We start from the raw sequence: 12,830 nt of genomic DNA, 5'->3' as shown, positions 1-12,830 counted from the left end.
TTATGACTTGCAGTTAATATAATAATACTATTATCAACCTCCTGCCCTTAAAACTTCACCACGCAAAGAACAGAACTGGATGCCAAGAGTAAATACTGCTCTGCCTTCCGGACCCACAGCTGCCATTTTCCTTCCCTCTCCTCCTGTCGCTGGCTCGTCTCGGGACAACCTGCTGTGTGCCTGTGGCCACTGCATTTCTGCTCTTAATCATCTGCTTTGTGAGCCTAGAAATGACAGTCATGCATGCGAGAATGATACTTAGATTACAAGCAAAGACGACGTGATTGAGAACACAGGACGTTTGTGTGGCTTCTCAGAGCTGGGGACATCTGTTCCAGCAGCTGGAGGCTTGCTTCTCTGTGTCCTTACGGGCTCCTGGCTGCGTGTAAATATTAGAGGACTCCCCTCCGCTTTATTTCACTGAGAGCTCATTGCCTCTGTCACTCTCTGTAAGCGTCTTAAGCGTGGGTGTCCCACTTTACAGAGTCATAAATCCTCTCACAGTGACTCACAACACAGGGACCTCAACTCAAGTACATTTTGGACTGGAAAGCTGAATTTGTGACAGGCAAAGTTACAAGAAGGAGATTTCAGCCAGATTATTATTATTATATTATTATTGTGTGTGTGTGTGAGACAGAGTCTCGCTCTGTAGCCCAGGCTGGAGTGCAGTGGTGCAATCTCAGCTCACTGCAACCTCCACGTCCCAATTTCAAGAGATTCTCCTGCCTCAGCCCCCTGAGCAGCTGGGATTACAGGTGTCCACTTGTACCCGTCAGGATGGGCAGCTGAGGTCCTCAGGTGCTATGAAGCCTCTGCTTTCTCAGCCCACCGTGGTTGGGTCAGGCTGTTCACATTGCAGTTCTTGGGAACTGTTTGGGATTCTCTTACTATAAGAGGGTTTGTTTTCAACGCCTAAGCCTTCTTTTATCCTGCATGGGGTTTGTGACAAGCCACAGTCTTATTGGGGTGATACAAGTTAATCACCACAGGCATTTTTGCCAGGAGAGCATGTGGAGAGGACACCAAGCACCTGGTGAGCTCTGCACCGAGAATGATCCCAACTGCACTTAGATCCAGCCACCTGCTGGGAGGTCCTACCATAGTATTTTTAAGGGCATGGCAATGTGAGCACTCACCTCTGAATTCCCTGTTAAAATGCACATCTCTGGCTGCATCCAGGATACGATGGAGTCAGGGAGAATCTCTCATGTCAGGACACAGAATCCCTATGTTTAAGGAATAGCTGCAGTGACTCTTCTGGGCCCAGAGGCTGGACGCTGCCATGGCTATCTCCACACAGCCGTCTCATTAGCACTCTGGGGCCTGCTCCGATCCAGATTTCGGGAATACAAAGCTGAGAACGTTGATGAGGCTTAGTGGCGTGTCCCAGACTATACAGACAGCAGAAAACAGAGCTGCAATAATGAACTGCAAACGACCCTCAGCGTTTTATCTACTGAGTCACAACCATCACTGAGGGCCACGCTGTGGGGATTGATGACCGAGGCTCCACCACCCACTCACGCCCTCCGGAGCCCTCAGGTGTGGGGATTGATGACTGAGGCTCCACATTCCCGCCCTCCGGAGCCCTCAGGTGTGGGGATTGATGACCGAGGCTCCACCACCCACTCACGCCCTCCGGAGCTCTCAGGTGTGGGGATTGATGAACAAGGTTCCACGACCCAGTCCCGCCCTCCGGAGCCCTCAGGTGTGGGGATTGATGACCGAGGCTCCACCACCCACTCCCGCCCTCCGGAGCTCTCAGGTGTGGGGATTGATGACCGAGGCTCCAGGGCCCCCTCCCGCCCTCCGGAGCCCTCAGGGAGCAGGCCTGGATGATGAATTCATCCGCCCGCGGCTGTGTGCATTCAACTGTTCAGTTTCTGCTGCTGAAGCGTTTGGAGGCACCGTTCGGGCCTGAGAACCCATTCTAAAGTGTTTGCCACGCAGCGTGGCCCACCAGCAGCAGGGCTGCCTCGCTGTGCCAAGGCCCAAGGACAGGCATGACACACGGTGACGCCAGCAAGATGGGCTCTGAAGGGAGGCCCTTAACACACCTCCTTCCTGACCTTTGAGGAACTGAGCACAGTCAGCTGTTCTGTGCACAAATAGGTTTAATTGGGCTGGGCGCGGTGGCTCATGCCTGTAATCCCAGTACTTTGGGAGGCCAAGGCAGGCGGATCACTCGAGGTCAGGAGTTTGAGACCAGCCCAGCCAACATAGTGCAACCCTGTCTCTACCGAAAATACAAAAATTAGCCGGGCATGGTGGTGTGCGCCTGTAATCCAAGCTACTCGGGTGACTGAGGCGGGAGGCTTGAACCCGGGAGGCGGAGCTTGCAGTGAGCCAAGATTGTGCCACTGCACTCCAGCCTGGGTGACAGAGTGAGACCCTGTCTAAAAATAAAAGTGGGGGCTGGGGTCAGACAAATAGCTTTAATTTCATTTGTCTGAAGAGGTGAAAATTCCCTCTTTCTTGCTGAGAATATTAGACGTCTGCAAATTGTTCTCACTTCTTTCTGTTGCCTCAATTTATAAGATTCATCGCCTCAGTCTAAAAGGCCTATGTATTTCCTGGTGTTATATCAGGTTTAAAATACTTAAAATACTCAGTTAAGAAAACCACTTTAATTTATAATAAAAATCCTAAAGCTCAGCACGGGGAAATGTTGACACCATAGGAAAGTTCAAATAGAATTCTATTTCCACAGAAGAAAATGCTATGACAAAAACTAAGATAAAAACTTCAGGTTGGAGAGCTTCTGTCTCCACTCTCTTTGCTTAGGGATATACTTTTAGCAGCATTCCTTTTATCCCCCAGAAAAATAAAGATTTTAAGCAGAAACATAATTTTTTCAAGACCCCTCACAAATGAACAATAACACTTGGTTCGGGCTCATGTTGAGTACAAATTTCGTATACAAATGTTTGGGCCAGCTGCAGTGGCTCACACCTTAATCCCAGTACTTTGGGAGGCTGAGGCAGGAAGAGAGCTCAGGGCCAAGAGTCCAACACCAGCCTGGGCAACATAGTGAGACCTCATCTCTATAAAAACAAAAAAAGTTAGCTGCCCATCGTGGCATGCACCTGTAGAACCAGCTACTCTGGAGGCTGAGGCGGGAGGATCACTTGAGCCCAGGAATTGAAGGCTGCAGTGAGCTGAGAGTGCACCACTGCCCTCCAGCCTGGGCGACAGAGGGTGACCCCATCTCAAAAACACAAACACACGAAAAAGAAGAGAAATGTTTGTGTCTACAAATTTTCAACTCCAAGTTTTTCTTGGTAGGAAGCCAGGTGAGGGTGGAGGAGGGGTCTTGGGGTCAGAGGAAGAGAGAAGCCCAGGTGGCCCGATGGCTGGGTGTCATCATGGCCGTTGCCTTATCTGCTCTGAGAGTGGGCTGGTGGTGACATGCAGGAGCACCAGGTCTCACCCTCACCGCAGTGTCCACGCAGCCCAGGCCCAAGCCCACGGGACGGGAAGGAGCGTCCTCCTCCCACATGCTGGCCGCGCCTTTCATCTGCTCTGAACCGCTTTCTCCCTGGGCTATCTCAGCGCAAACCCCACGAGCCTGGGAGGCCTGTGTCATTTTCCAGTGCGGGTATGGGGCTCGAGGCCGCCCCTCCTGTGCCGAGCTGGTTCGAGGCCCACACTTGACCCTTGGGGTTAGCATTGGAGACACCGGAGGCCACGGGGTCCCGAAGACCCCAACCCTGTGTGCAGGGCCCCGTATTTAACATTCTAATCCGAACTCAGCCCAATCTGAAGGCAGAGGGGGATCTCTAAGCTCCAACGGCTCAGAAACGTGCAAAGGCACCTCCATGCTCCTCCAGGACGTGGAATGGCCACGAGAGGACAGGTGCGTCCCCAGGGAACGAGGCTCCAAGCCTGTTTCCATAAGGAGGGAGTTTCCAAGGCTCCTGGTCTCGGCCTCCCTGCAGCTCCTACCTCAGCCCCTTCTCCCCAGGGGAGGAGCATGGGGAGCGGCCCCTCCCTCACATCTGGGCTCTCTGTGAGATCTGCCCCCAGGAGCAGGGCTCTGTGCTCACTCACAGGGAGTCCTGGTGCCCTGACACCCTGTGGGTTGGTGCGGGTTGAGTGCATCTGACCCCCTGGGGTGGGGGTTGAGTGCATTTGACACCCTGGGGGGTAGGTGGGGGCTGAGCGCATCTGACACCCTAGGGTGGGGGAATGTGTGCACTGACTCGAGTGGCCTTCAGAAGCCCACGTGGCAACAAACCCAGTACCGGTCTCTGGCATAGCTCCTGCAGGTGAGGCCGTGGCTGTGGGTCCCACCTGCCTGGTTTGTGAGCCATTTCTCAGTGCGTTCTCACCCGGGGGGGTGGGTGGGAGGACGTGTTCTACGTTAGTTCCCCCAAGCCCCAGTGCACCTGGGAACTTTCATGGAGGAGGTGCTGCTGGTGGAAGGGGAGGGGACACCAGGGAAGACGCAGGATGGCCCTAATGCTGTGACCGGTCTGCCCTGGTACATCCTGACCCACTCCAGGGGCAGGGGACTGCGCCTGGCAGTCCTACTGACCACCTCTTTCATTTTCTGTATTTTGTGATGTTTTGGCATCTTACAGAGCTTGCTGGCCAGGCCTGGGACAGGCTGTCCTCCTGGGGTCAGCCCATTCTTAGAGATAGGCTTGGCTGGGAGCTCATGTCCAGACCAAACGGCCAGAGTCCACACCCCCAACCCCTCCTCAGCTACTCTCACACACAAGCCCCACCCTTTATCACCCCTGGGCCCAGTACCAGGCAACTGGAGACCACCGTGATAGCACAAAGCCCACTGGAAGGACTCAAACCAGTGCAGTGAAGCGGCTCCCTCTGCCCCAACCTGCCTTCCCCGGGAACCAGTCAAGGCGCCGACCTCGGCTTCCACGTGCTCCTGTGCCGCCCACCCTGGTGTTCCCGAGGCCCTATGTGGTGTGCCCTGATCCCCCGCTGGGTCCGTGAGCAGACCGAGGAATCCAAGGCACCTGGGAGTGGGAACGGACACCCCAACTTAGAAGCTCTGTGCAGGGGCAGCTTCAGGAGCCGGTGAGGGCAGTTCCTCACTTGACGGTGGGAGGTGTCAGCCCTGGGTCCCGCGTGCAGAGCTAGGATCCCTGATTCACAGGAGAAAACGCCTCATCAGACACTCGCTGTGGAGAAAGAAAAAAGCAATCCAGGCACGCCAGGAGCACTGGCACTTTCTGCATGATTTATTTCATCTCGGCATGAACTGACAGACATACAAGGCTCTGCACTATTTATGCCCAGGATTTTAAAACTCAAGCATTAATAAATACATTACGCAGATCACAACAGCTGGCCTGAACTTGGCCTTCAACAGGTGTAGTGTACCTTTAATAAATGGTAACATTTGAGAATCGCTTAGAGCTTGAATAGGCTTTGGAGGAGCTTTGATCTCACATGAGAACCCATCTCCTGTTTTATGTGCGTTCCATCCAAATCCATTCACTTGGCGTGTCTGAAGCACCTGCCAGCATAGTGTCTGTGCCGGGTGCCTGAAGGCTGCACAGCCCAGACTTCCTCCCGGATGTGGAAAACGTGGAAATGATGTGGCCACTGAAAGAAATTCAAGGCAACTGAAACAACTGCAGATTTCCATTTTCAGCTCGTGTTATCTTCTTATGAATAATAACATTGCAGAAGGGGAAAAATCAGAAAGTTGATTGATTTTTAACCCAAAAATAAAACGTTTTGTAAGCTAGGAAAGCATCTAAAATTAACAAGAACACAAAAATGCACTTTTGCTTACATTTGCTCTACTAAGATCTTACAAGAGATTATGTCTTGAATCTATCTCGACTTCAGGAAGACAAAAGAACGCTGCAAACATCCTATTTCCAAATCGTTTACAGGAAGTGACCGACAGATTCAATGGTTGCTACCAGAATTACTGAAGTGACACCAGAAATTAGCAGAAACAGAGCAGATGATTAATTTCTTATTTGTAGCCAAACTGATACAGTCACGAGTTTTAGTTAAGTAGCCAAAGGATTTCCACAACATTCATTTTCTTGGAGAAGTCGGTGCCTCCACAGACTCAGAAACCAAATCCTGAAGTTCCAAATCCAGCTCTACAAAGCTGCAGGAAGCAGTGCAGAGTGGAGGGCTGTTCCCAAGATGAAGAATAAAACCGGAAGGAAAAGGAGGAAGGCTCAAGCTCATTCCTCTGCATCCCAAATGAACCTTGATTGGCAATAGAGAAGGGATTGCTGTCAACTAAGCAAAAGGTCAGGCTTCCGTGCATAACATTTTCCCCAAAGGACACCACTGCCTTTCCAGACATTTGGAAAGGCCCCTGCATATGGGTTAATTTCATGAGTCAGACATTTGGAAACGCCCCAGCATATAGGTTAATTTCATGGGAAGTGTGGATAGCTGTTATCAAGGCACCAGCCTCATCTAACTCTTTTAACGGGTGGATGACCAGAAATATTTTTGCATCAACCTTTTTCCTACACAGCGTTGGACGCACACTTAGACCATCACTTTGAATTCGAAAAGACCCTACCTGGGGCATCCGCCGGCGCCAGGCAGTCTCAGCAATGCCTCTGCCCTCCCCGCAGCAGTCCCAGAATCAAAGCCTTAGAGGGTGTGGCTTTTCTTGTTGTTTCATGGGTGCAAACCCTAGCAGCTCCACACCCCAGGGACCGGCCCCCCAAAAGCAAAAACGTGGCTCATGGTGTGGCAGGTCCTCTAGTATGTGTTTCTATGTGATATCACTATTTAGAAACATGGTGTACACTATTCTATATATTTCCACAATAGGTTGGCTGGACATCCTTTAATGGTTGGTATTAATTCCTTTCTTTTATTCTTTAGGTTTCTTCGTGCATTTTGTTGTGAGGTGACAGGGAGTACCTGGGGCTTTGCTGCCGGGGCCCCACAGGAGGCTGTGCTACGTCTAGTGTGGGCATTCCTTCACTAAATGAAATGCTGGAAAGCCACAGGAACTGCACGTGACTGCAGCCGCCACTTCTCATATCCTCTTGCGGGGACAGTGTTACTCTGGAAGCCCAATTTCCACATTGCAGTTTCAAACAATAAACATTACAGGAATGATTTCACAAGTAAAATCACAGTGATAATAGCATATGAGTTTGATATTTAAGGACTGAAAATATTAGCCTGGTCCTGGTCCCATTTCATATAAAAATTTCTACCATTAATAATAAAATTCTAGAGGGAAAGGCAGGACAGTGTGAATGGTACACTGTTGAAAATGAACATTATTTGTTTCCTTTTGCTGTAAATACTGTTTCTACAACCATTTCTCCAGTATACTCCTATAAAAGGCAAATCAAGTCAGGCGATATGAAGTCTGTTTTTCTTTCCCAAGATGTAACCAAGTTGCCAAGCTATCCCCTCAGTTCATGAGTAACCATGGGCAAGCAAACACATCCCCAGAACATACTCTAACCCAGATCATAAATTCCAGTCCCCGAGTCATGCATAAGGTTCAAGCTGATCACTTCTAAACACACTTAACTGAGACCTCTCATAACCACAGACTCTTTAAAAAGCATAACCTATTTTTCAATTACCCACTGATTTCTACAGAGATGGCAGTTCCCATCACTGGATTAACAAACAAATAATATTAAAGTAGGCATGATTTTAACTAGTTACGTTCCAGTAACTTTCATTTACTTTTACAGTAAGAGAATGGGTTGGATTCGGAGTTCAAATGTTTGCCTCTATTTGTGAGCATGAATCTCATCCTCAAACTCGTAATAGTAAGTCCTCTGTATACACACTTGAAAAGTAAAATGTTAACACAAATGAGAAACGACCCAAACGATTTGTTTTTAATCCTCATACCCTGTCAATGCAGTGAGCCTCAAGTTAATTCTATCAGGGTATTTTGGAATTTAATTCAATACAATTAAGTACATGCAGTTTACTTGCTAATCTATGGTGATAAGCATGTCACTTCCTTGTTATAAACCTTACTATGCCCACTGTCACTCGGCCACACTTTCTTAATGATTGTAAAAATTAATCTCCCTCATCAGAACTACACGATCCATATTTAAAACATCATAAACAGTGGGTTCAAAATGTGCCTACACTTTTTTTTGATAGAACTGTCAAAACAAAATGATTTTCCGTTTTTTAGGAATAATATTTTATCTTGTTCCAGAATATGAAAGCGGCTGGGGATACAGAGTGGGCTATCAAAGATTGCTTTTTAGACAAGCACCCCGGTAAGTTTTTCTTACTTATGATGTGCTGTTTGGTAACATTTAACCACTAAAGACTTAAAATTTAAATAATGGTAAATCATCGCTACATCAGTTAACATCCCTTAAACTGAAAATATGAAAGCCCCGTTGGTCCAACAGTGTGCCGGAGCTGCTCTAGGCACGTGCGTTTGAGTAGCAATGGTGTGGGGGAAAGAAATACTTCCAATGCATATTGGACAAGAAACCTTACTGGTAATCAAAGATTTTACCTTTAATGCTTATTAAATTACTCTTTTTGGAGTTGAGCCAACCAAAGCAAGCAATGGTACGAAATTTTCAACTAAATTAGAAAGAGCTTTACTTATCAGTTATAATTTTAAATCTCAAGCCAAAAATAAAAAGCGTGACCCTCTCTGCGTGCTTCCCCTGATAGTTCGCGGCGACCTACTTCTGCGTCCCAGGCTTCTGCACACAGCCTCGGTGCTCTGCGGGGTTCGGGACACCCTGGGGCCGGCTGCAGGCTGCCTCAGGACCCCACACTGTGCCCTGAGGATGACCCTTTGGATCCCACAGCCTTCTCTGTGTCCCGTGTCCAGTCTGTCAAGGGACCCATACGCACACCACCTGGGTCTCAAGGCATGGACCCCCAGAAGCAAAGACAAGCAAAAGGAAAGCAAAGCGGAAGCGGCCCTGAGAGCGTCCTCGGGGCTCCTTCGAAGCATCCACACCACCAGCACGGCTAGCGGCCCCGACTCCCCGCGTCCTCCTCCGTGGGCTCGATGGGGCCCGGGCCCCGCAGCCCCCTGCCACGGAGACGCCCGCCGACCCCGCCGGCCTACGCGGCTCCCTGCTCCCCTCGGGGCGACCTCTCGGGTAGGCTGAGAGCGAACGGGATGAGCACGCCCCGGACGTCCAAGGGGGCGCCCAGCGCCTCGAAGCCGCCGCCCTGGCCTGCGTCGCCACCGGCCTCGCCGTCCCGGGCGGGCTGGAAGCGCCAGGTGCCCGCGCGGCTCACGCAGTAGATGGCGCCATCCAGGGCGGCGCAGCGGAAGGGCTGCAGGCCAGTGGGGGCTCCGGGGGGGCGCAGGGGCGCGGCGCACGGGCTCCACTGCTTGGCCAGGCAGTGGTATCGGGACACGCTGACCCCGCCCGGCCCCGCCGCCTGCGCCTCGCCGCGGCTGCTGCTCAGGTCGAAGCGGTAGATGAAGCCGTCGAGAGCCACCATGTCGGCCGAGCGCTCGCGGCTGCTGCTGCACGGGCACTCCTGCCACTCGTCGCGCCGCGGGTCGTACTTGAGCAGGCGGTAGAAGAGCGAGCCCCCGGACACGTAGATCTCGCCGTGGCAGGTGGTGGCCTCGTGCGCCACGGCGAAGGCGCCCCGGGGCAGCGGCGCGACGGGGGCCCAGCGGTCAGCGCGCGGGTCGTAGCGCTCCACGCTGAGCAGGCACTCGCCGCCCACGGCGTAGAGGTGGCCGTCCAGGGCCAGCAGCCGCAGCTGCGAGCGCGCCTGGCGCAGGGGCCTCACGGCGCTCCAGGTGTCTGTGGCCGGGTTGTAGCAGAAGACCTGGTCTGACGGGCGCGCGCGGCCGTCGGGGCCCGCGGGCGCCACACCGCCCGCCACGAAGAGGTAGTTGTAGAGGACACACAGGCCGCAGCCCCGCGCCGGCGCGCCCTCGGGCAACCGCGTCAGCTCGCGCCACTCTCCGGCCGCCTCGTGGAAGCAGTAGACGGCCGCGTCCCCGCGCGCGTCCGCGTCCCCCGAGGGGCTCTGCGGCCGGCTGCCCGCGCGCTCCCCCGCCGGCCCCAGCGCCGCGGCCAAGAGGTGGGCGCGGCCGGCGCGCAGGCGGCGGCGCAGCAGCAGGTCCCGCTCGGCGCCCGACAGGCGGCCGAACACGGCGGGCTCGCGTAGCACCTCCAGGTAGTGGTCGCTCATGAAGCAGTAGGCGGCGTCGCGCAGCTCGTTCAGCCGCTGCCGCTTGGCCGCGCTCAGGACCTCGTAGCAGTTGGCCAGACTCAGCTGCGGCCCCACGGCGTCGGTGGCGCGCTGCGCGGCGCCGGGCAGCTGCAGGCGGCGCGCGCCGGCCACCACCTCGGCCACGTTGTCGGGCCGCACGCCCGCCATGCGCCCGCTGTAGGCGTCGGCCAGGAGGAGCCGCAGCGCCGCCAGGCTCACCCCCTGCACCCGCAGCACGTCCCGCGACGCGCGCGCGCGGAAGTAGTCGCTGCGCGCCGCCAGCACAGCCTTGTGCGCGCGCAGCCGGCGCCCGGACACCTCCAGCACCAGGTCCGGCTCCCCGTACACCGCCCCGAACCCCGGGGGCACGGGCGCGGGCTCTCCGGGCTCCTCGGGGGACGCGGGGTCCTCAAGCCAAACGCGCGGCTCGGGGGACGCCGCCGCGGGCTCTTCCGGGCACGCGCGCTCCTCGGGGGACGCGAGCTCCTCCGGGGACGCGGCGCCCGCGCTGCCGGCCTCCCACTGCCGCTCCACCACCCGCGGGCCACCGCTGGAGGGCGGGGAGGTGGCCGCGCCTTCAGCCGCTGAGGCGAGGGACTGCGGCGGGGACTCCTCCCCGGAGCTGAAGCACAGGGACGCGCTGAGACTGCAGGGTGTCTGCGCCGGGGACGCGGCGCCCTCGCTCTCGCCCTCCCCCGCAGCCCCGGGCTCAGTCCCTGGGTAGAGGACGCAGGGGGCCACCGCGTGCTCCATGGCCCGGCTGTGCTGCGCCCGCACTCCCCCGGCTCCACAGCCTGCAGGTCTGGCCAAGGTCGAGCGTTACTCCGGGGTTTCCAGCCTCACAGCTTTTCCTGGCACGCGATCAGATTTCACTTCTGTGTGTCCACGCTTTTTTGCTGTGTGTGTGTGTGTGAGGGGGGTAATCTCACACGCTGCTCCCCGTCCCCCGCCTTTCCCCTCTCCTCTCCAGTGAGGAGGGGTGTGTCCAACTCTTGCTGAACTTCTGAACCCCAATCACTTTAAATCTGCCCAGAGAGTCTTGGTGAATGGATCTCCAGCCGGTGCAAGACCACGTCAGCCAACATACAGCACTGACTGGAGCTGCAGTTGACTCCGGTTGTTTCTGCAGCCTGGGTGACCAGGTGTCTCTCTCTGCAGTCTGAGTGACTAGCTGTCCCTCTCTGCAACGCCGGCTGACCAGGTGTCTCTGCAGTAGCGGATAACCAGGTATCTGCTGCGCCCTTTCAGGAGTCCGTGGTCAACCACTCACTTCACATTCCATCATATCACAGCACCCCCAGGACGCAGAAAGCTGAGATCAGCCGTGGCCCCAACTTCAGAGCCCCGATTTAACCCCATGTCTTGAAAAGAGTCCCCCTGTGGGCTCTCCTTCTTTGTGGCTCCCACTTGTGGCTACACAACTGCAAGGTCACGGGGAGGACACTGGTCCTGCGCGCTGGTCTCATGAGCTCTCCCCGTGTGTCGGCGTCCGCACCTCCCCAGATACGGGGTCATCCGTAATTCACTGCCAGGGGGGTGTCAGGAGAAGCCGCTGTGCTCCTGGAGGCCGTCCTTGCTCACGGGGCAGGACCCTTCCTCTGCAGCTTCCTTTGCTGGGATATCAGGTGTTTCCGCGTCCTCTCACCATTCTCTTGTTCCTGTTTATAGGACAGAAAGAGAGGATATTTGTGCGTTTTTCACTAAGGTTATTTCGTGTCAGTGGAGTCTACCACCCTTCCCTCTCCAATATTCAGATTATAGAATTCCGTTTTGGTTGTAAAGGGGTTGTGATTTTTCTCTGCTGGAGAATTTGATGAATAGGACATGCAGAATTATTTAGGAATTTTTTAAAGTACCCTCTCGATATTCCTTTCCTGATTTTGAGAACTCAGGAGAGCCCAGTTCAAGCAATAGGGACCATCAAACATTAAGGCCTGACACGCATCGGTTGAACCATACGAAGTTACTAGTTCTGTAGGTCAAAAGCATTCGAGTATCAACAATTTCCTGTTTTCAACATAAAAAATGTAAGTAGCATCAAGAACTCCTTTTAGTGAGAAAGCATGACTGGATTGTGTGATTTTACTAATTTATTAACAGATCACAAGTTTTCTTTCAGTGTTTCCCAGTTAATTATTTCAAATTCGGTTACAACTATTTGTAGAAAGGCGTTAGGATGCTTCTCTGGAATCAGCTCCAGCCAACAGCATGAATTCAGGACCCCAAATGGTGCCAACTCCTAAATCTGTTTAAACTCTTAGAATTACAACCCTGAAAAACCTCAGAGAAGCAATTATCCAAACAGCCTAAATGCAGCAAAAGGAAAATCAAAGCGGAAAGACTGAATGAAGTATGTGGAAGGCAGATGTGAGTGCCGGCAGATGCATTATAGAATACAATCAAATATCCTGCCTAAATTGGCAAACGCTTCATGGACACTCCCTAACGTACTGGGAAGAAACTTAGAGGTCTTAGAGTCCACATAAGGCAACTTCATTCTGGCTTTCTAAAGAAAAAAATGTAGACAACAAAACCATCCAAAACATGACCAGGCTTATCTTTACACAGAATGCGTGTTCAGCTCTCAAGTGAGATGGGTAAAATGATACTTAATCCCCAGCATCTTCTGATGTTCTACTTATTATACGCAATAGTGTTACCTGCTTACTGTA

The 12,830-nt window shown here is 53.3% G+C and overlaps 1 protein-coding gene across 3 annotated transcripts in view; it reads right to left on the bottom strand.

The window, feature by feature from the left end:
• Positions 1-5,189: 5,189 nt before the first annotated feature.
• KBTBD11 (kelch repeat and BTB domain containing 11) overlaps positions 5,190-12,830 on the bottom strand; it is a 36,902-nt gene continuing 29,261 nt past the window's right edge. For all 3 annotated transcript variants that reach the window (XM_015144689.3, XM_028852317.2, XM_002805247.4), the window contains one exon: positions 5,190-11,816. In XM_015144689.3, coding sequence (XP_015000175.1) covers positions 9,040-10,911 — 1,872 coding nt within the window. In that variant the 5' untranslated portion in view covers positions 10,912-11,816 and the 3' untranslated portion in view covers positions 5,190-9,039. The remainder of the gene's footprint in view (positions 11,817-12,830) is intronic.

The sequence above is a fragment of the Macaca mulatta genome, chromosome 8 (assembly GCF_049350105.2).
Source record: "Macaca mulatta isolate MMU2019108-1 chromosome 8, T2T-MMU8v2.0, whole genome shotgun sequence".
Lineage (NCBI taxonomy): Eukaryota > Metazoa > Chordata > Mammalia > Primates > Cercopithecidae > Macaca > Macaca mulatta.
Note: the sequence above shows the minus strand (reverse complement) of the source record. Positions and strands in the feature narration are given on the sequence as shown.